Source organism: Oryzias latipes, chromosome 17, assembly GCF_053564925.1.
Source record: "Oryzias latipes strain Hd-rR chromosome 17, Olatipes_Hd-rR_3.1".
Taxonomy (NCBI): domain Eukaryota; kingdom Metazoa; phylum Chordata; class Actinopteri; order Beloniformes; family Adrianichthyidae; genus Oryzias; species Oryzias latipes.
The window spans coordinates 30,354,027-30,375,660 of record NC_136253.1 but is presented as its reverse complement, the minus strand read 5'-3'; the positions used below and the strand labels follow the sequence as shown (position 1 = coordinate 30,375,660).

The 21,634-nt window shown below is 39.2% G+C and overlaps 2 protein-coding genes across 8 annotated transcripts; one reads left to right on the top strand and one right to left on the bottom strand.

The window, feature by feature from the left end:
• Positions 1-369: 369 nt before the first annotated feature.
• On the bottom strand, positions 370-3,835 carry psma8 (proteasome 20S subunit alpha 8). The gene is made up of 7 exons (XM_023964803.2): positions 3,604-3,835; positions 2,130-2,256; positions 1,833-1,957; positions 1,590-1,712; positions 1,355-1,474; positions 859-921; positions 370-751 (listed from the first exon to the last, which is right to left on the bottom strand). Exons 1-7 carry the CDS (start codon positions 3,703-3,705, stop codon positions 656-658), a joined length of 756 nt encoding a protein of 251 aa, XP_023820571.1. The 5' UTR covers positions 3,706-3,835; the 3' UTR covers positions 370-655.
• A 325-nt stretch (positions 3,836-4,160) lies between these two features.
• Positions 4,161-16,319, top strand: ss18 (SS18 subunit of BAF chromatin remodeling complex). Of its 7 annotated transcripts, none has more exons than XM_011486884.4 (11): positions 4,161-4,558; positions 4,999-5,075; positions 5,156-5,240; positions 6,556-6,712; positions 7,705-7,935; positions 8,092-8,262; positions 8,542-8,619; positions 9,593-9,715; positions 13,010-13,140; positions 13,562-13,624; positions 14,834-16,319. In XM_011486884.4, the coding sequence occupies exons 1-10, from the start codon at positions 4,493-4,495 to the stop codon at positions 13,577-13,579; spliced, it is 1,137 nt and encodes a 378-aa protein (XP_011485186.1). In that variant the 5' UTR covers positions 4,161-4,492; the 3' UTR covers positions 13,580-13,624; positions 14,834-16,319. The 7 variants fall into 7 exon arrangements, with proteins under 7 accessions (XP_011485186.1, XP_011485189.1, XP_004079314.1 ...); XM_078935015.1 differs by lacking the exon at positions 4,161-4,558 and adding an exon at positions 4,577-4,776; XM_011486887.4 differs by lacking the exon at positions 8,542-8,619.
• The last annotated feature ends 5,315 nt before the right edge of the window (positions 16,320-21,634 follow it).

Here is a 21,634-nt window from a genome sequence, read left to right as displayed (position 1 = left end):
AGAAGGTGGGTGGGTTATTTTGTTCACCATTAGATTGTAACCAATTTTTTTATTATTTTGCAAGGTTGAAAATAAAGATCCTAGATTACTTATCTTTGTCACCTATATTGGTTAGGTCTTGAACCGTCTTTTTCAGCATCTGGTACAGTTAAAAGATCAGGAGTGAGAGTGTTCTGCCGAGATTGAAATCCATTCATGCATCTTAGAATCCCATTTGGGGTCACAGGGATGCTGGAGCCTATCCCAGCTACTTCTGGGTGAAGGCAGGTTACACCCTGGTGAGGTTGCCAGTCAATCGCAGAGAATATAAAATCCTTCTAAACTTATTTTTAGGAATATTTACTTTTGAATCAAAACAACACATGAACATCACTTTGTAAATTTATTTAAGAAATGAATTTTGCAGATAAGATACAAACAAGTCCACTTGTATTGATGATTTGAGTTGAAGAGACCTACATCTTAACTTGAGATCCAAGCAAACTGTGATCTGTTTATTGGCTTTTCTTGTAGCTGCTAAAGCATGACCCAAAAATCTATGAAAACACTGCAGCAAGTTATGATTCAGGCTTTTACAGTGACATTTAGGAATAAACCTGACATTTGAAACCCAAATATGCTTTTCCATCCAAGTGGCAAAAAGGACCAAAGCGTTTCAAGTGGATTTTTTCTGCTTCTTCTTCTCTGCCTCTTCCTCCTTTTCTTTCTCGATTTCAGCCACCAGTGTCTCGATTTCCTTTGACTCCAAAATCTGTAAAAAAAAAAAAAAGATAACAGAAGATACAACAAACTTAATACACAAGCTTGGATAAAATAAAAATTAGTCAATGTAATGATGAGTTTTATTATTTCGGTTACCTTTAGTGGTTGATTTCGCCGGATGACGGCAAGCTCAATATTCTTTCCTCCTGACTGGACGACCTGTCACCACAATGTAAAGTAACAATCAATCAAATTGGAGGGAAATTTTAAGGAAAATAAAAATAAAGTACAATCAGGTACATATTTCAAATTGTTTTGATATTTTTGGGATTATACAAATCATTTGGAAGCTATTTTGTTTTCTTTTTCTCCAAACTTTGTCAGCTTTTTCATCCACAGTATTCCGTTAAAGTATTGTTGGGCTCATATTTATAGATATGGACCAGAAAAAATGTAATTATACATAAACAAATAAGGACGCACATTTTTTTGGTCAGATTGACATCCTCTCTGTTTCCAAAAGAAAATGTTTTAAAAGCTTTTAACAAAATACATGCAAATGAAAAGCAGTTTTCAAAAATCCCAAATTTATATCTGACAAAGAACAAAAATATACATAAAACATGGATGAAGAGCTTTAATGTGACCTTACCTCAAGCAAAGCTTTGATGGCCAACTTGATTGCCTCATTATCTCCAGCTATGGCTTCGTCTGTGTAATTCTTCTCCAGAAATTCTCTCACAGTTTTTGCGCTGCGGCCAATCGCATTTGCCTGATTGACCACCAATTAAAAAAAAAACAGAAGCAAATAAAAAATAAGGATTTATATTCAGGTCAATAAAATGCTTGTGAACAATAAAAAAAAAAAAAAAAACAGCAACACTGACCTTCCAGGCGTGGTAGGTTCCTGATGGGTCCGTCTGATACAGCCTGGGGGTGCCATCATAATCAAAGCCAACAATTAACGCAGAGATTCCAAACGGTCTGCGGCCGTTGCTTTGGGTGTAGCGCTACGAAGAGCAAAGATACAAAGACATCAGTTCTGGATTTTTAAAAAGAATCAGGAACTACGATGGAAAACACTATCCACTCATTTGTCATCTTTAATTTAGCAAAATAAAGTTACACACCTGTTTCAGTGTGGCAATGTATCGTGTGATATATTCCACTGTGACTGGATCTTCAACTGTTAGCCTGTGACTCTGACATTCAACTCGAGCTCTGTTTATCACGATACGTGCATCTGCTGTCAGACCTGTAAAAAAAAAAAACATTGGGAAATAGAATGACAACAAGTAAAGATGTTCATGACAGGGAAAGTATAAAAACTAATGTCCCGACAGAAAAATGTCAAAATTAAATATATGTACATCCAACAGATCTACGGCAAATGTACACTTCATACAGAAACCTTTCCTTAGCAGTACCTGCAAACGCCATACAGACGTGTTCATCCAGTGCACAGATTTTGCGGACAGTTCTTTCGTCCTGCAACTTCGCTACAGATTTCTTTTCCACGCCAAGGACAACAATATCTTTGCCTCTGATTCCCACCTGATCAGACGGAAAAACAGAATTCAATGATGTTAAACAATACATTCAAAATAACAGAACATCTTACAAAAGAGATGGTAATGAATATTACAATTTCAAATCAACATTTAAAACTGTTTGGATATTTTACCTCAGGATCTGATTGCTGTTTGGAAGAATCTGATTTTTTTTTTATAAAGATCTCCGTTTAAATGTAACCCCTTGATGCCCATTGATGCAGCTTTGCATCAAACCACTAACATTACCATTATTTAGCATTAACTTGAAAGCAAAAACATTAGTGATTTGTTTCAGAGCCTTCTGATTCTATCCATCCTGGATCATGAATGAGGACATCAGAGAAAGGGCACATGTTGGAGGTTTTGGAGTTAACGTGAGAGAGGCCAGACTGAGATGGTTCAGACATGTCCAGAGGAAAGACAGTGAAAATATTGGTAGAAGGATGCTGAGGTGCCTGGCAAGATGTCTAAAGGAAAACCAGAAAAGAGGTTTATGGATGCAGTGACCAAAAACATGAAGGTAGCTGGTGTTAAAGGAGAGGATGCAAGAGACAGCGTTAGATGGAGGAAGATGGTTCACTGTGGTGACCACTGAAGGGAAAAGCTGGAAGGAAAAGAAGTAGCCAGGTGGTTAAGAACCAACTGCATTGAAGCTTACTTGATTTCAAGCCACTAAGTTGACAGTAACAGATGTATCTGTTTTATTTTATTTTTTTCTGCAACTGTTGATGATGCTTTTTATGACGTTTTATGCCTTTTTTCTGATGAGTTGTAGAACCAGACATATTAAGGAGCAGATACTATATACTTCATTATATATAAACAGTGTCATATACATACTGTAATATGAATAAATTGCCGAATAGTTAAGAAGAAGAAGAGAGGGATTCTGGGTAGCAGGATTATGACAAGTAAGTAAACTGCATCCCAAGACAGTTTCAAACGTCGTAATGTGTAATAGACATTTTGCCCTTGTTGTCTCCACAAACAAGTATGAAATTATACTTGTTTCTAGCAATTTGTGAAATGTTTACCCCGTGAAACATTATCGATTGTATTTTCCTTGCTCAATCAGAACCGAAAGTGTGTCGAGAGTGACACAGCGACAAAATGCTAACCAGTGGCACGTTTTCCCGTTTAAGCTAAAACTCATTTTACCATCCAAACTACAAAAAAGTCTAGTAAGCGGCCCAACAAAATGTTAAGTCGTAACCCGAACTTACATTGTTTACCAACAACGTTAATCAGAACACTTAATGAATTAGTATAACATTTCTATTAGCCGCTAACTAGCTAACACAGACACTGCCACCGTTATCCTTAGCATTAGTTTGTCCTGAAGACTTACCGCAGTGGAACCTTTCTTTACAGCTTCTTGTGCATACTCTACTTGAAAGAGATGGCCGTCTGGAGAAAAGACAGTAATAGCTCTATCATATCTTGCAGCCATCGTGTAGAAGGAAAATCAAACAGTGTGATGGTTTTTGCGAAATGAATCAGCTAGTTAGCTAGAGACGCACAAAAGATTTGCGCATGCGCCCGACCTCTGACCTGTTGGGATACCAAAAAGATTACACCGGACAAAAGTTTTGATTAAAACATACTTTTCTGCGAACACATGCACTGGTGCAAAGATAAATTGCATCATATTTAATTTTTAATGAATAAGTAACCATTCAGTAATGTTAGAATTTTTATCCATTAACTTTTATTTTCTGGTACATCTTGGCACTTAGATAATCCAGAATGGCCGATGTTGAAAAATATTTTAAAGAAAAAACAAATGACCACTTATTAGATCCACTACTATTTCTATGTCTAAAGTTACATTGTATTTTTAAATTATAGCAACATTTATTTTTTGTGAAGCAATGTTCATTGCTATCTGGCATTTTAGCATTCAGTTGGACCATTCCACTTCCTGAAATATGGGGAACCTACTTTTTAAAATCATGTCGAAATAGGATTACATTTAAATTTTAACTAATACATAAAAACAATTTGGATCATATTGTAGGGAAAATTAAATATCGTTTTGGTTCACATAAAAAAAACCTCAATATTAAAAATAATTGTAATTAATAAGACCCCCTCCCCCCCTACACGAACCGCTGAATTTAGAAACTGCATCGTTTTCAGTACGGCTAGTGGGATCTGAGTTCCACCGATTTGTCTTGAGTGCTAGCTTAGTTTTGACTTTTATGCTGTAGTTTACTTTCATCCCCTATTGTATCACCATGTCGGTGGCGTTTGCACCTCACAGGCAGCGGAAAGGTGATATAACAGCCGCTGGAATACAGAAGGTATTGCATCTCTTTTAGCGCGTCTCTTATGGAAGCTACCAGACGTTGTTAGCAGTTGAGATTGACAGTGTTCGTCCAAGTCTAACCGCGGACAGGTCGGGAACTATGTCACACGATCAGAGCGCGGAGAATACGAAACTCTCTTCAGTCGAGACGCCATGTTTACACGAAGCGGATTTAACAGACTGTTTGCTTAAATGATGAATGGAGGCCTGCAGGTTTGTTAGCAAACGAAAGCTAGCCAAGAAGACGAGTCTTTTGTTAGCGCACGCTCTCATCTCACAAACCCGCTTTCCTTTGTTTTGAAACTGCAACAATCTCACACCAAAAATCACAAAAATAGACCCCTACACCAACGACTCACATACTACCCAGCTCTTTGTTTATATTTATCAATTGATCACAGACGTCTTTTAAATGTTAGCTTTTATTTTTTGCAGTTACTTGATGAAAACAACCACCTGATCCAGTGTATAATGGACTTCCAGAGTAAAGGAAAAACAGCAGAATGTTCACAGTAAGTCCTTTAAAAGCCTTTGTGTTGAATGGGTTTCAGATCTGTTTGTTGAGTATAATAAATACTTGTCTTTTCCCCAGGTATCAACAGATGCTTCATAGAAATTTGGTGTACTTGGCCACGATAGCAGACTCTAATCAGAACATGCAGTCTCTCCTTCCTGCTGTGAGTACTCATCCTTGCCCATAGTTATTAGTCTGTCACTTTTTTAAACTGTACATTACGGTACATGCATATGATCCCCTGTGTACTTTAGGTGTCATAGCAGCAATGATAAAATACATATAAAGTCATACATGTATTTAATGAGAGATAAAAAAAGTTATGTTTAGATGAAAAGTAGATGAAAATAACTTTAGGCTGCACACTTATGTATTCTGGTTTATTAATGTATTTTTTGTGATGACTGTAACTACTTCACATGATCCAGCTCTTTTTAGGAATTCGACTGAGGATTTTTTAGTTTATTTTATAGTCTATTTTTTTTTTTTTTAAATAGAATAAAAGAACAAATTAAAATACGCAGAGACTTACTATTGTCACTTCTGTTTTAAAGACTAATTAATAGCTCTTCATGCTAGATCATTGCTAAGGGCAAAACATTAAAAGAGCAGACAGAAGTCTTAAAACAACCACAATAATAAATGTTTTCATTGTAAGAGATTAGGTCACTTGTGTTTTTACACCTCTGCATTTAACAGTTAAAACAAGTTTTTCAGCACTCCTGTATAACTTCTTTGTTTAATTACAGAAACACGTGTTGCTCTTTGCTATAAATTAGGGGTCAGTTTATGTATTTATCCAACAGAATATAAATTCAATTTACCAAACCAAGTCCACATTTGCATAGGAGTATTTGACTAGCGTGATGTATGCCCTTCAAGTTATTCTGGTTGTTTTGTTGATGAAACATCTTTGCTTTTAAAGCTCTCCGTCATACTGAAGTTCAGTCACTTAGACATTTTTTCTTTTCAATTATTAAAAAGGCTATTTGCTACATTCCTTTAATAAAGCCAGCAAGCATCTTTGATTTCATTAAAATTATATTTTAAAAGTAATTTTAAATATCTAGTTGTCTAATATCTACTTTCACCGTATTTAAGAAAGGTTAGAGATAGTTAGAGGGAAGGCAGTTACAGTCTGACTCTGTGAGCTAAAGAGTAACTTTGGTTCTCCTTTCCCAAAGATGCATTTTCATAAAGATTTATGAATTGTTTCTTACATGCCTTAAATTTTTGAAAAGTTTGTTTTTCTTTCTGTTTTTTTTTATGCATCCACATGGCATTGTATGTGGCCACAAGCACGTTTATTAAACGAGGTTGTTTTATTTGGCAGTTGGTCAATGTGTGCCTAAATGTCTTGCTAATCATACGCACATAAGTTTACTTTTACTTGATTTAGCTTTCTTTTTTTTGTTTCTTGTGATGATATGATTTTTCCCATTGATTGGTATATTTGTTCTTTTTTTTAATGCTTTCAGCCACCCACTCAAAACATGCCTATGGGCCCTGGTGGCATGACCCAAAGCGGACCTCCTCCCCAGCCCCCACATGGTCATAATATGCCCTCTGAGGGAATGGTCAGTGTTGGCCCCCCAGCCCCCCATATGCAGAGCCAGATGAATGGACAGATGCCTGGTAAGTCACTAACTCAATATGTCCTCCTCTGTCTTTCTTTCTTTTTCTTTTTTCTCTCCCAGTTTCTGTCTTGCTCAGGTTGCTTAGCAACACCGCAGAACCAAGAGGGAGGTCTTCTGCTAAAGGATGATGTCATTCGTTGGGGTGCTGTGATGGCCTTGAACTTGATTTTGACTTGATACCTTTTTTGTTTTCTTTTTAAGCACAAAAGTATACATAAATCTAAAAAATATACACGGGTATATATTTTATTGGAACTCTTTTTCTGGGTAAAGTTTAACAGATTTTATTGGGGATCAAGTCACTCTCCTAAAAATTACTCAACCATCTTTTTATACGAATTTGATGCTGTAAATATATAGCACATGTTTTCCGTGGACTTTTTTAACTAGTTAGAGAAAAGAACTGCATCCATCAGGGTTGCTTTAAAGGTTATGTGGAATCTCTTTCAAAGGCAAAGACTTCATTTTAAAGGCAGAAAGAGCTGTTTTACTTTAAAAATAGCTTTAAGAATTTGATCGATAACTATACAACTTTTTTCTGATACGCGTTTTAATTTTTTTACAATTGCAATCCAATCTTTTGTTTGCATATTAATGTGTTTAGACTTCCAGCAGATATTTATATCATCATAAACAAAATGATTTTTCCATCTACAGATTAGAAGAAGTTTCTGTAGTTCCTTCAGTGCATTTAAAACTGGCCTAAATTAGAAGATAAAGTAAACATAATTGCTAAAATGTTCATCCATCTGTAAGTTAAACTCGCAAGAACCTTTATGAAATCAAAAAATACAAACTCTAATTATTCCAAAGTTGTAGCATTCCACTAGAATTTTTAATGTAATACGGGAAAAATGGTCATTTCCATTAAGTTTTTATTAGAATAAATCAAACCAAAATCAGGCCACAGAAAAGTTATGTGTAAATTACTGTTTCACTCAATGTTCTTGACCTTCCATAACTATTTTGTGCTTCTTTTTTTTCTTTCAGGTCCTAATCACATGCCCATGCAAGGACCCGGTCCAGGCCCCAACCAGCCTCCAAACATGTCCAGTGGTTCCATGAACATGCCCCCCAGCAGTCATGGCTCCATGGGGGGTTACAATCATGCTGTCCCATCCTCTCAGGGGATGCCGGTTCAGAGCCAAATGAGTATGACCCAAGGCCAGCCAATGGGAAACTATGGACCTCGACCAAACATAAACATGCAGCCAAGTCAAGGTGAAGCAAGTTTTCCTGTCTTGCAATCCGTGGAGTTTTATTGATTTCTGTTGCGTCTTGCTGTGCGGGACTGGTGTTTGTGTATTAAGTTTAGCGCTGTTATCTATTATGGGTCTATTATAGGGAGATATCTAACTCATTTTGGGGTAATTCCAGGTCCGATGATGCATCAGCAGCCTCCGTCACAGCAGTACAACATGCCTCCAGGTAGTGGTGGACAGCACTACCAAGGACAACAGAACCCTATGGGTATGATGGGTCAGGTCAACCAGGGGAACCACGTCATGGGACAGAGGCCAATGCCCCCCTACAGACCCCCACAGCAAGGTATAAAGCTGTTAGTGGTCTTATGCATGGAAGTTTTGAAGTCCGATCTTCCCTGGAACCCTCCTCCTTCATCTCCCATTCTTTCTCTTCTCAATTTACCTTTCTTGTGGAGTTCACATACACCTTGATGCACCCTGAAGCATCAAGTCTTTTTAGATCCTAAGAGAACACGTCTCTCTAGAGCTCATGGCAGGGAGTCCATCCTCTCTACCCCACCCCCACATAAACCCATACCAACGACACCTTGAATCTACTTGTGTGTATGTTGTGTGTATGTAGGACCCCCTCAGCAGTACCCAGGACAGGAAGACTACTATGGGGACCAGTACAGTCACGCAGGCCAGGGAGCCTCAGAAGGTAGGTGAACCCACCAACCTCTGGGAAAGAAAGGCGATGCATCAGCCCAAAACTCATCAGTTTCTTGATGACTTTCTGGGGAAGCCAAATGTTTAGGGAATATGGCATTTTTTTAAGAATTCCCCAAAATTGGTCATTTCACACTAGAATCACAGCAGAAGCCTATTATGGTACAGTATTCCCCCCTTATTCGCGGGGGTAAGGAACCAGAGACATCCGTGAATACGGAGAACCCCCCCACCCCTGTGGCTGGAGAATGTCCGTCACCAATCCTTACTCATTAAAAACCCTTCTGAAACTTTTCTGATGCTTCGTAAAACATTTATTAAAAAGCACTGAAATATTGCTCAGCATAAAGATTTTTTTTTACATTATTCAGAGCAATAGACTGACCACAGCGTACTTTATAATGCACTCCAGCCCCTTCTTTGGACGCAAAAGTCTTATACAAGCGTCTTGAGCTGAGATTTTGTGATGAACTGGAGTGCTAATAGTGAAACGCGAATACACGGGGGAACACTGTATACGAAACTCTTTTCTGTCTTTGTTCAATTAACATTCCCTTTTTTTTCCTCTACTGACTCTCCGTTTCTCTACAGCCTTTCAGAGTCAGATGTTTTTAAAACTAAAAACAAAACTCTTGACCTGTTTTTGTTTATTTGTTGTCTATATTCTGTGATCTCCTCTGTGAAGCTGAAACACTACAGCTAGAATATACAGATATTATGGTAGTAATGTCATAAAATAATATGCAATGTAAGTGGTATTTTACTTGTTTGACTATGTACTTATTTTATGACCTCATGTATTATTTGACTCAAAGTAAAAAAATAAATAAAAAAAAGGTTATATTAGCATCTCCTATTTTTAGATTTTCTTTTTTTTTATTCAAATTCCATAAAATCGCTTTAAAGTTGCTTTGTATACCCCTGCATGAGTGTATCTTCATCACTGTACCCTCTCTGACTTGAAGGTAATGCCCAGTATGGCCAGCAGCAGGAAGCATACCAGCAAGGCCCCCCTCAGCAGCAGGGTTATCCTCCACAGCAGCAGTACCCAGGTCAGCAGGGCTACCCGCCACAACAACAAGCTTACGGTGAGTCCATTCAGAAACCCAGAAAGCCACAATGTCCCACTGGAATGCAGATGGGTGAAATAACCAAACAGTGAACATGTCTTGACATAATCAAATATTGAGGAGATTGGAGCTTAGTGGAAAAATAAATCATTAGTGCTTGTTTTAGCATGTCAGTTTACTTTAAAAACTATTCTTCAGGAATCAGAGGACCGCTTACTGATTTCAAAACAATTTTTTGTAAACTCTAAAATTCAGAGCCAGTCCAGATAAACTAACATTTGGGATTTTTCAGATGTTTTTGCTCTAAGGATCTTTTAGAACTAATGCCATCAACAACAACAAATAAAACATTTATTCTAAAGGTCCGCAACTACATTATTATTATATCTTTTTTTTTTGCAGAATTAAGAGGCACATTTTTTTTTTAAATACTGCATAAACAAACCTTAAACAGTTTTCTCTAAGAATAGAGCCTTATTTTACTTCAAACTCTTCAGGTTTTACTTAGTTTTCCTATAATTAGTTTAGTGTCTTAACAAAAATATTAAACCACAAATAGACTTGTTGTTAGTTCTCTAATATGTAACAGCGTTTAATAAATCTAAGTGAATGATGGACAGATCCAAGCTAATAATAGAGAATGTAATAAAGAATACATTTTTAATAGAGTATGTAATAAATCCTTACGAAATAGTAGGTTTTACAGACAAACTTGAAATGTTTCCTGGTAAATCTCTCTGGAGTATCGGTAACACCTGCCCTTGTAAGTGGACATGGGCTGTCTGAGGGCAAAAAAATGGGCAAACCTGAAGGGGGCATGCAGATGGTAGACTGCTCCATGAGCCCATATCAAGAAAATGTTCATGCACATGTGTTTCTGTAGGCCTGATGCGGGCGACTGGTCATAGGGAAGAGTTGCACAACTCATATTTAAGTAAGGGGGAAGTTGGTGAGATGCGTCTATTCAAACCACCCCTACGTTGGTTAGTGTGTGCTCCTTACGAGCAGCCTGCCTGCTCCAAATGAGAAAATGAAACAATTATGCGAGTGTCCTATTTGTATTTACATATCACCAGCACACCTTTGCGTGCAGCGTTTGCGTGCGGTTAGTAAGGAGCCAGGACGCGCACCTTGCTGAAGACTAGAGTGCGGGGTTAGGTCGCTCTAAGTGTGTGGAACTTGCATTATCCTTACAAAAACTTGACAGTACACTTCCCAACACGCAGGGAAATCGTACATTCCGCTCTCATGACATCCCTTAAGATGGCCTCAGGACACACATGTGCTCGCCTTAAGACGCAGCCGCTCCTCTCTACGATCCTCCATCGCCCTGGATAGCCTGTTGCACCTGTACGCGTCAATAGGCTATCCGGGTTTAAGCATTTACTTAAAAAAAACAAAAAAAAGAGTATAGAAATAAACATGATTTAATCAGGATCTGATATCATTTGAAGTGTGGGTTTACTTGCAGGAGCTCTTAAGGGATTTCTCTTTGTGGCAGTTTTCTCTAGAACTTTCTGTCAGTTGCCCTCTTTGTGAGCCAGAGCTGTAGTTATTAATGAGCCAGCTGAGATGCCGAGGCTGTGAGGTGAGATCCATCTGGCACATACACACGCCTGCTCTCTCAGGCTCCCACAAGGTTATGCACAGCAGCATAAGGCATTAGGAGGGCCTAACGATGCTGCGTGGGCCTCATTTGACTTCCACCCAAGTCTAGTTTGCTCGGTCCTTCACAGTATCGGCAAAGATGGCTCCTGTGTACAGAGCTGGATTATAAATAGGTCTCTCTCTCTCTTTATACATATATACATATTTATTTTCTTTAGCTTGTTTTTTTTTTTATGTGTAACTGCTCCCTGACCTCAGTGTGACTCATTTGGTTGCATCCATAACTTGCTAACATGTTTCAGAAGCAGCCTAGGCAAATATTTGATATTCTTCTGTCGGTTGATCCTTGCTATAAAGCAGTGCTTCTCAAATAGTGGGACACGCCGATGCGATGCCAGGAGGGGCGCGCGGTAGTGGCGGTTTTAGGCACAGGTAATACGGGCAAATGTCCGGGGCGCAAATTTAACATGGGGGTGGTGACGACAGCGGCTCAGTGCGAGGAAAAAATCTGCGCCACTATTCGGTTCCTATTGTCTGTTAAATCACACACAGAGTTTGTAACAGCCTGAAACTTTTGAATCCCCGTCCCTGCAGCTGCGCGCTCCCGTCTCCTGTCACACGCGTGTGTGAGAACGAAAGGGGAGGGGTAGTAGGCTCAGGCTGCCAGGTGAAATGGGGCACGCGGAGAGCTGCAAGCACTGCCTGGATTAGCACCACCAGGATCATCACATGCTTTTAGATTACTCAGTTCATGCTAATAATGTCATCCTTCATTAACTGTTATAGATATTTTGATGACATCTTTATTTTTCATAAATGTATTTTTTGTCTGCCTGTCGTTTAGTTGGTGTCAGTATTTGAAATAAAGACAGCAGGTAATGCAGGAAAACCGCTGCACTTTATGAGATCATAAATAAACAATCCATCATTTAGAAAAACATCAGCACAATGTTTTTATCTATCTCTACAGACTAAAAAGGTTAAATATATTGGTGCTGCTCTGTTAATGTTTCAGATCAATTTACATTTAATATTATTGATTGACTAAATTATTTTTCTCAGCATCAAATGGTTCAGTTGGTCAGAATGTTTCTATTTTAAATAAGGACTGATAGATTTTTTTATTTCAGGCACTTTAAGCTTTTTTCTTTTAGACTATAACTGGGTTTCTGTGGCTAAATAAAGTCAATATTTGTTGAAAATTATTTTTATTGCTTTTTTTCTTTTGTTAGTGTTAAAAGATACAACTTTAGGGATACTTACACACATTTTATAGATACTAACCTAATATATTGTCACTTGGGTCAATTTCTCACTTCACCATTCAGAAGAATAAGGCTTCAAAAAGAAAGTAGTGAACATGGTGTCCGAATTGCTTTTATTGTTGGAGCATTATGGGTACTGTAGTCAGGTTTCTCACTGAGTGATGCATACTGTCCTTCAACTGTCTGTGAATGAGTTGAATAAAGTTTACTTCTAACTTTATAGTCACTTATATTAAAAGCTTGTTGTTTTTCTTTAACCAGGGATCCACAACGGAGGTGGAAAAGTCACGTTTAGACCCCTATTTTAGCTGAACAACTAGTCCTTTGGTTCAGACTGACAAAATTAAGACTTTTGGTTTATCAGAAATGGAATGTGTTGGTTTTTCAGTTAGCCGTCCTTTTAAGAGCGCCACCTTACATCTGTTTGTGCTCACTTTAGGCCCCTCCCAAAGTGCTCCGGGACAGTACCCTAACTATCCGCAGGGGCAGGGCCAACAGTATGGGGGCTACCGTCCTCCCCAGCCCGGACCCCCTCAGGGCCAGCAGCAGCGCCCGTACAGTTACGACCAGGTGAGTATAGCAGCAGTCACCGGATTGTTTGGAATTCCGATTTTCTTACAAATTAAACAAGTTTATTGCCAGAAAAAATGCTTTTCTAGCTCTCAGTGAAACCACAGACAATGAAGTTTAAAGTCAAGAATCATGTTGTGTTATGCATGCAAACATCCTATTGGGTGGTTGAGTCTGTTTGTTCCAGAAGATTGTATATGCTGCTGCTGTGTTTGAAATGTTAACCGTAGTGTTGGTTATTTCTTCTGGTTCATGTGGTGTGCCTCCTTTGAAATACCAGGGCTTTAAATAGGATTCTTCCTTAAACTTGAGTCAGTTTGCTCCATTGTTTAAAGTGCAATCCGTTTTCTGCCCTGTATTTCCCATGGTCTTCTGTGGGGACCAGAGCTACACGTTGATATCTTTATCTTTGAACATTCAGGGGCACATGAGGAAATAAGGAAGCGGGGATTTGAACCCCTGACTAGCTCTGTAAGAAGCAAAGGTAATGGTTGCTGTGAAGACCTCAGGGTCCAATCTAGACACTTGACCACCTAGAGTTAATTTGCATTTTCTAATGTTTCTTCTATCTGTCCTCTTCTTCTCTTTTTTTATTTTTTGATTCAACCTTTTTTAAGTTCTTCCATTTCTGTTTAACTCTACTGTTGTTGTTTTAACCAGGGGTCGAATTGTCAGAAATGAGGTCCCAAAACAAAAGCATGCGTAGTCTGTAGTGAGACGTCTCCTCAAACTTTAACACTCGACGAACAATGTGCTTGTGATGAAGCTGCGATTGTTGGGGTGTAGCGGTACATGTGATCTCCTCAAAACTGGGGCTCCAGGTGATGCGCCTGTGCTGCCAAACAAATATCTTGCCTCTCAATTTAGTTCCCATTTGTTTTTGCACAATCTAAACATTTAGTAATTTAAATTTCTACAAAACAAAATTTTCAGCTATTCTTTTGTGATTTTGAGTATTTTCAGGGACAAAAATTCAAATATTGTGATTTCATTAATGAAAAGGACAAACCAGCAGTGCTTTGTCTAGCTTTTTCAAATGATTGAAGTTAATCATGAATGTTTATTTTTAATTGTAAGGGTTTTCCTACCGTAGTTGTTTTTGAGTTGACTGGAAGTAGTTTAAGAGTACTTTTAAGGAAACAATGCAAAGTTAAGGCACCTAAGATGATCAACAGTCAAAAACATCTTTACTTTATGAAAAGTCTGATTTAATTTTATTTTTTTAATCAAAGACCTGACGGAAATTGATACTAAATTGTAAAATTGTGTGTACTGTTACACCCCTAAAAATCATTCAATGATATCTTCTAAAAATACCTCTTTTTTTTTCTTGTTTTCACTCCACTTTGGGTTAAATCTAAAACATATTTCGACCCCTGTTTAGGATTGTGTTAAACACTTCTGTTTGTACAATTATTAGATTTAGTTGTGTTCACTCATGAGGAACATCCTCCTCAGTAGTGCTGCTAAAGCCTGATGTATACCGATAGAACATGGCTTTGAAGTTGTGACCATGCTGCCACCTGCTGGTCAGCACTAGTCACTGTAGGCATGACTGAAATTATTTTGAAACCACAGATTGATTTATTTATGATTTTCTTTTTGCACCCTATTGCGATTTTTGAACATGAGCTTTTTCTTTGTGTTTTTTGAGAGGGTCAATAACATGGTTCTGTCAAACTTTATTCCACAGGCCCAGTATGGAAATTACCAGCAATGAGAGATGGTCACAGCATCCTCCCCTGCTCTTCTGATCTCTGTCTGGGCTTTGACCTTTTGGTCAGCTGCAAAACATTCTGTTTAATGATGGTTTCAGCTCAGCTCCGCTTAGATACCCACAAAAACCAAGAAAACAAGACACATTTAGCATCTTTTTACGGCTTTTCACAGTCGCCTGCTTAACGTTGTCCCGATTTCTCTTGCACATTGGCACGATAATGTTACAGTACACGACTCACCCCAGTATGTCTCCAAAAAGCAATGCCTTAAAAATGGAACCGCCTTATCCTTAGCATTGCAGATTGTGAAACGGGCTGTCAAAACGTCAAATAACAAATGATTCAAATGTAGTTTCAGTCGACTGTGGTGCATTGTTTCTCAGTCCTGCATCCCTCACCTAAAGAAGCAATAATACCAGCAGTTTGGAAACGGTTAGGGACTTGGAGGAAACAGTGCAAACGCACCAGGTGAACTTCCAGCTAGGCAATGGTACATGTCTCGATGTATGTGATGATGTAAAAATATATTTTATGCTTTTTAGATCAAGCTAACTTTGTATAAGACCTCGAAAAGTAGTACTAAATGTTGTTTATTTCGAAGAAGAAAAAAGTGTATGTGTCTGTATTTTTTATTTTTTTATGCTCTTTGATGGTAAATGAGTCCTTTTCAGCACATTTTCTTTGTTGTTAAAACTGTGTAACTATTAAATTAGATTGCCAAGTCATCGGCTTTGACTTTGTATGAATACTCACTAAAAAAAAATCATTCAACATGTACACACATTCAAATGCACAGAAGCAGAGAAAATATGAAGAGCATGTCTGGAACATGAAAGTCTTTGATGTTTAGAGAAATTCTTTTCAAAATTTGGCCTTAAGACAAATTAAAAAAAAAAAAGATTTAGATCACAAATTCATTTTTTATGATATTGCCAGGCAGAGGTGGCATTTGAATTGAGAAAAGTAATATGTAGCAGAATTTATCGAGTTGAAGGCCCCCTTTTATTTTTTTACAGTGAAGTGACTTGGAAAGATCAAATAACTCTTAGTTTTGTTAGATGGTAGACGGCAGTACTGGAATCCCATCTGCCCTTGGAATAACCGTCTACATTGATGTCATTTCAAAAGTGTTATTTGTGAATAAAAAAAAAAAACACATTTTGTGTCAAATATGTAAGATAAGATGTGAAAATAATGTTCTTGAAATGGATTCCTTAATTTTCACGGTAAATACTGGTTGTGCAGTTTTATATCACTGGCTTGATATCTGTATTATGGTGCATATTTTATTGATCCCATATGTACAGCATCATAAAGAAGAGGAATCCGGTGTCCTCTTTTATTGTTTATATGGCTGTTCTAATATTTTTCATTCTGCGATCCCATTTGAAGTTGTGGTCACATTCGTGTCATGGCAATGTAAACTGTACATTACAATAAATCGGAAAAATCTTTAATATACTTTTTGTGTTTACCTTTTTAACCCTGTGAAACCCACTACATCAAAGAATTGACAGAAAAATTAATTTATTTGCTAAAGCATTTTTTAATAAGATGTAGATAATATAAGTAACAATGTTGGTTCAAGGTCCAAAAATATTGACACTAGGGAAAAGGCCCCTTATCCATCCACTGTCTCAGAAGTGATCCACCTATTTTTAACATGGTATAACTATTTGAAAAGAAATATCAACCGATTTTGCGTTATTTCAATACAGCAAGTAGTGATACAAAGGTTAACAATAGACACGTTTTTCTCACCATGAAATTAGGAAGAAATCTTGACAGAAGTGTTTTTGAGATTTAATGGAAGCAGTCGTTTTAAAATGAGCAGGAGATGCCCATTTACTGCCCTTATTCTGACCCTCAGGGGGGGTATTAATCCAGGCCTCCAGGGCCGGTGTCAACACGTTTTCCAACCAGCCAACCAACTCCTTACTGGCTAAACACACCTGATTCAGGTAATCAGCGCCGGATAAGGCAGGAATTCTGCAAAACCAGCAGGAGGTCGGCGCTCGAGACCTGGAGTTTGAAACCCCAAATAATCCACCACAGTCCGGAAACGTGTTCCAAATTCTATACAAGGCCTGCTTAGGCATGGGTAGGGGTTGGACAGTGACCCCTTAAATGTCGTGATTGGCTTCCCAAATCCAAAATAATTACAGAAATAAATCACAACCTCCCAGCCACCTACATTCATAAAGACAAAAAACAAAAAAATGTATATACAAAAACAATATAATAATAAGATAAAAGACAAAAGAAAGATGAATGCAGCCTCAACAGGGCTCAAACTTATGTGCCGGTCTCAATCCTGGTAAATGCAGGCGTTGTCAGGAAGAGCACTGGACATAAAAATGATAAGACATATCAAATGGATCAAAGGAAAAGATAGGTATATGAATGGATGAATTAATATGATGATAGCATGGTTTTCTAAACATTTTAAGGGCTCTGAGGGATCCGACACACTTAATACACCGAGACTTGCCCCGTTGATATTTTACCTGCATGTCAAAGTGGGGCTGGGTAAATCTGGGCCTGGTTCTGTACAATGGGTTTTCAGGAAAAGTTTGGATCATGCTAATGAGAGGAGGTTCTCAGAAATGCATGTATCAAATATGATACGAACGGTTAAATAGGGTCAACTTGACTGCTTTCCTTTCCAACAGAGCTGCTCAGTGCTCTGCCCTCATGAATGAGCCGTGCAGCATCAGTGCCGTCAGGAGGTGACAGTTTGATCCAACTGTTTTGTCCATATTTGTGGTGGTGAGCTTACATCTGTTTGCGTTCCTGCTCTGCTCAGCATCACGTGTCTGGACGCATCCATAGAGGTCCAGAGCGCATTTACACTCAGAATTACCTTCCACGTCCCTCTCTCCCCTTCTGCTTTCTCCGGGGCGGAAAAGGGACTACCTGTCACTTTTGGTGTGTGTGCGGGGGGGAGGGCATGCAGATGGCACACCAGATGTGCGGCCAGATCACATGACTTGAGGCCGGTGTTTGGTGTTAAAGGGGCCATTGACCTGGTGCTGTGATGAGCCTGTGCATGTAAATGTTAGTGTAAATGCAGCGTTGGAAGAGACAAAGCATCTTTGTCATTACGCCTATGTGTTTACATTGTATTTGTGTGAGTTTGTGTATCCCTGCTCAAATTTAGTGGTCACGCGCAGTCCCAACACCATGCTGCTCCACAGCTGGCTGCCCCACCCTTCCCAGCTGCCACTGGGGCTCCCCCTGGCCCCGCCGCTTGGCAGAGCCGGCGTTTTGGGCGCATCCCCACCAGTCTTTCCTGGCAATTTCTGCCCTCAGCTGCGCTCTCGCAGACGGTATTGGGGTCGGACAAAGTCACTCCTCCTGTGACTGAGTCTGGGGCCATTGTGAGATGATGAAGAGGTGATAAGGAGACTGTTATCTAAGATTGAAATGTCCTTAAAAAGATGGACATACCTGACTGCTAGATTTACCTGCAGCAGATTCTTAAAAACAATCTCAAACAGTTGCAGGGGTTATCAAAGTTTGTCAAAGATTTCCTCATACCTTCACCTCGATTTGAAGCCAAACAAAAACATGGCAGCATCATTAAAGTACGTGATTACCTTGTTCAATATTTTGATAATTATATTTTCTGGCTTTTTGTGGGGGGGGGACTCCTGAGCACGGAAGAGAAAATGACATTGTGATCATAGCTAGCAGGCACGATGTGATCTATCTTTCCTCCACCAGCTCTCCTTTTCACTCTTTCATACCCACACTCTCGGTGTGACAGAAAGTCTATGGGGAGGTATAAGAGGTAGTAATGGGGGGGAATGCAGCAGCCTCTACAGTTTAATTGGAGATGTGTCACACTAAATAAATGGTGCAAAAACAAGCGCTGACTGGAGGCTTGAGGGAGGGGCCCTGGGGATCCAGCCTGCTTTATTGGGCAGGAGCTTTGCACCACTCCAGGGTGAAATGGGGCTGTGCACTGCTGAGAAACTCTCCAACCACCAAACCACCATGCTTTCCAAAGACTACTGTGGAGGAGAAGACAAAGGCAATCATTTAGCGCTGCAGAAAAGCATCTTTTTGGTGCTGAGCAGAAGGTGTGAAAGAACATGGTGACCCGATTGATGCTCATCCTCATCTGTAATTCCAATTTCTGCTTACAGGCAAAAAAAAAAAAAAAAAAAAAAAAACTACAAATGTAAAATCCGGATTTTATGCCATTTGCACTCTTCCCTAAATCTTCTTTACATCAGTTCTCAGGATAAGGAAGCCAACAGCCTCCAGTCTATTTCATGTCTCTGGATTATCCATATATGACCTCTAAGTTACCCAAAGAACATGTTTTCCAATAATACATCAATGTTGATATACCTGTTGTCTCTTCCTGCTCCTGCAGTGTGTGTGCACCTCAGTTCATGGCATGAGTGTTGATTTACCTCTACAGTGGGCTGCAGTAATTGGATGTGACACCATTCTCTCTGCGCTCCCTGGGGGATTTAACAGGAATGTGACTATTATGGCCCTAGTTATGAATATGTCACGACAGCTGCAAACAAAGGCCCTTGATTTGGATAAGGTTTCTCGCTCTGTAGGTTCTCTTTTCTCTGATAAAGTCTGCAAATCCTTTTATTTCTTTCTGTAAAATCAAAATGCTTTTACTTATTAATATAAAACAGTCCGTGTCACGTTTCTTTATTAATGTTGCATCAAAATAAAAGAATATTTTTGGAATGAAATTAGGAAATAGAAAAATTGTCGATCGTCTTTGTTAGGGGCTTTAACAGCCAACTCAGTTTGACTTTTATGATGTTTTATATGCTGTCTAGCCTCAAAAAGAAGTCTCTGGATAAAAAAAGCAGGTATGATGTTATCAGTATTCCCACTGCCTGCATAATTGCTGTAATTTGCTTTCCCTTTGGGTAATCTGTAAACATGGCTGTTTTGATGTTTTTGGCACCTTCCATTGGCTGAGCTTTCTCCTCCTCCAATGGAGGCCCCATCCCCGCCCAGGGTGACACAAATAGATCCTTCCCTGGAATACGCACGTAGTTGCACATGGGCACAATCAATAGAAGCCAGTCGTCACTGGAGCTGTGGTGTTAATAAAAGCGCCCCGTTAGCCGGCTCACACCATGTTGGTATTTTAGGGAAATAAAGCTATTGATCTTCGGAGGCTTCTGGAGGGCATTAACCTGGGTCTGCAAATTAGAACGTGCTCATCTGGACACATCTGCTTGCCATCTTCCAAAAAGCCATCCCAGGGAGAGAAGAGAAGGGCTGCGAGGCCTGCTGCTTCCAGTGATGAGAGGAACACGACTTGACGTCCCTGTTGGAGCAGGGGAGGCGTCTGGATGCCCAGGACTTCCATTAGAGGCCCAGGATGGTGGCATGGGTCGATGTTGTAAGGTGTGGTTGGGGGTACTCCATCTCGAATCAGTGTGGTTCCTTCCCCCTGATGCAGAGATGACAGGAAGGACAATGAAAGAGAGGCTTGCTGCTACCACTGCATGCTCCAGCAGTCTTTAAAGCTGTAAGCTGCTTTTTATTATTGTATGTGAAACACTGCATACAGATTAGATGTTTCCTCAAAGATTACTTGATATTTTGCTCTTATTTAAAGACCCACTTTAATTAACATGTTTCTGTGGCATTTTTCTTATGATGGAGGACATATATAAAGAAAATTATAATTAAAACTGCCTTTCCGAGTATATTTCTTTATTCAAATTGTTGTGAATCAGAAGCAGATAAAACATGCCTTTAGAAAAAGCTTTTAAGTGTGCTGTATAAGCTCCCTGTTCCGATCCATTCTGATGCATCCACTTGCAGACAATTAGATCTACAGTATGTCTTCACTTTCTTCATTCGAGGTGGCATCTGGCTCAAAACGGTACAGCTTCATAGCTCATATATTGTTCGCCATTTTTGTCACACCAGGGATGTTGGGTTGGAGGTGTGAGAGGCTGTGAGCTAGTGGGAAAGAATGTAAACAAGGGGATAATGGGAAATGAGGGGAAATGGAAAATTTCTGATGGACTTCTGCCGCTCTACGGAAACTATGTCCTAGAAAACAAGAGATGTTTTTTTTAATTTTACCTGAAAACTGCATAATCATAATTAAAAGACCAGATGATTGGACAGGGGGCTTTAATGAACTGTGAACTGCCATGTTTGGAAAAAGTCAAACACATCCAGTTCAGTATGATCAGAATCTGTACACAAAGTTAATTTTCCATACAATCCAATAAAACCACATTGGTCAGAATCAGTCTATGTTAAAAAAAAAATCATTGTAATAACAGTGTTCAGAAAACAAAGCTGTAGTTCTTCCCTTTCCAACACACATAGCTTCACTCAGGCAGAGACACTTTGGAAACTTTCCTTTTTTCTCTGCCTGCCCTGCCAGTGGGAAGCTTGGAAGTTCTCTGCCCCAGTTCTCGATGTCCTTGAGAGTTGTGCCTTCGGGCCGGGGTTGGTCGGGTCCCTCAGTGCACAATGTGTGCTTCTCATTCAGGCTCCCGCTGTACTCCGCCACCCCTGCATGGCTCTGGAGATTTGCCAAGCTCTGAGGGGTTGTCGTTTGAGAGTGAGTGTGTGTGCATGTTAGCTTAGAACCCCTCCAAACATCTCACTTCTTTCCCCTGTGGTAGATGACTGGATATATATAAGTCACCTTCCTGGTTTGGCCAGCTACAGTGAGATGGTGAGAAGATGGTGTTATGAATAATCAAAGTAATTGGGATAAACAATGTGAAGTGATGTGCACATGACTGAGGGTCTTGTTTTCC

Coding starts and splice junctions, on each gene's coding strand:
- psma8 (XM_023964803.2), bottom strand. CDS start 3,705: ATGGCTGCAAGATATGATAGAGCTATTACTGTCTTTTCTCCAGACGGC. Junction 1,958..2,129: donor CGTCTGTATGGCGTTTGCAG/GTACTGCTAAGG, acceptor TTTTTTTTACAG/GTCTGACAGCAGATGCACGT. Junction 752..858: donor GGCGAAATCAACCACTAAAG/GTAACCGAAATA, acceptor TTTTTTTTACAG/ATTTTGGAGTCAAAGGAAAT.
- ss18 (XM_004079266.5), top strand. CDS start 4,493: ATGTCGGTGGCGTTTGCACCTCACAGGCAGCGGAAAGGTGATATAACA. Junction 5,241..6,555: donor TGCAGTCTCTCCTTCCTGCT/GTGAGTACTCAT, acceptor TAATGCTTTCAG/CCACCCACTCAAAACATGCC. Junction 8,620..9,592: donor AGGCCAGGGAGCCTCAGAAG/GTAGGTGAACCC, acceptor TCTGACTTGAAG/GTAATGCCCAGTATGGCCAG.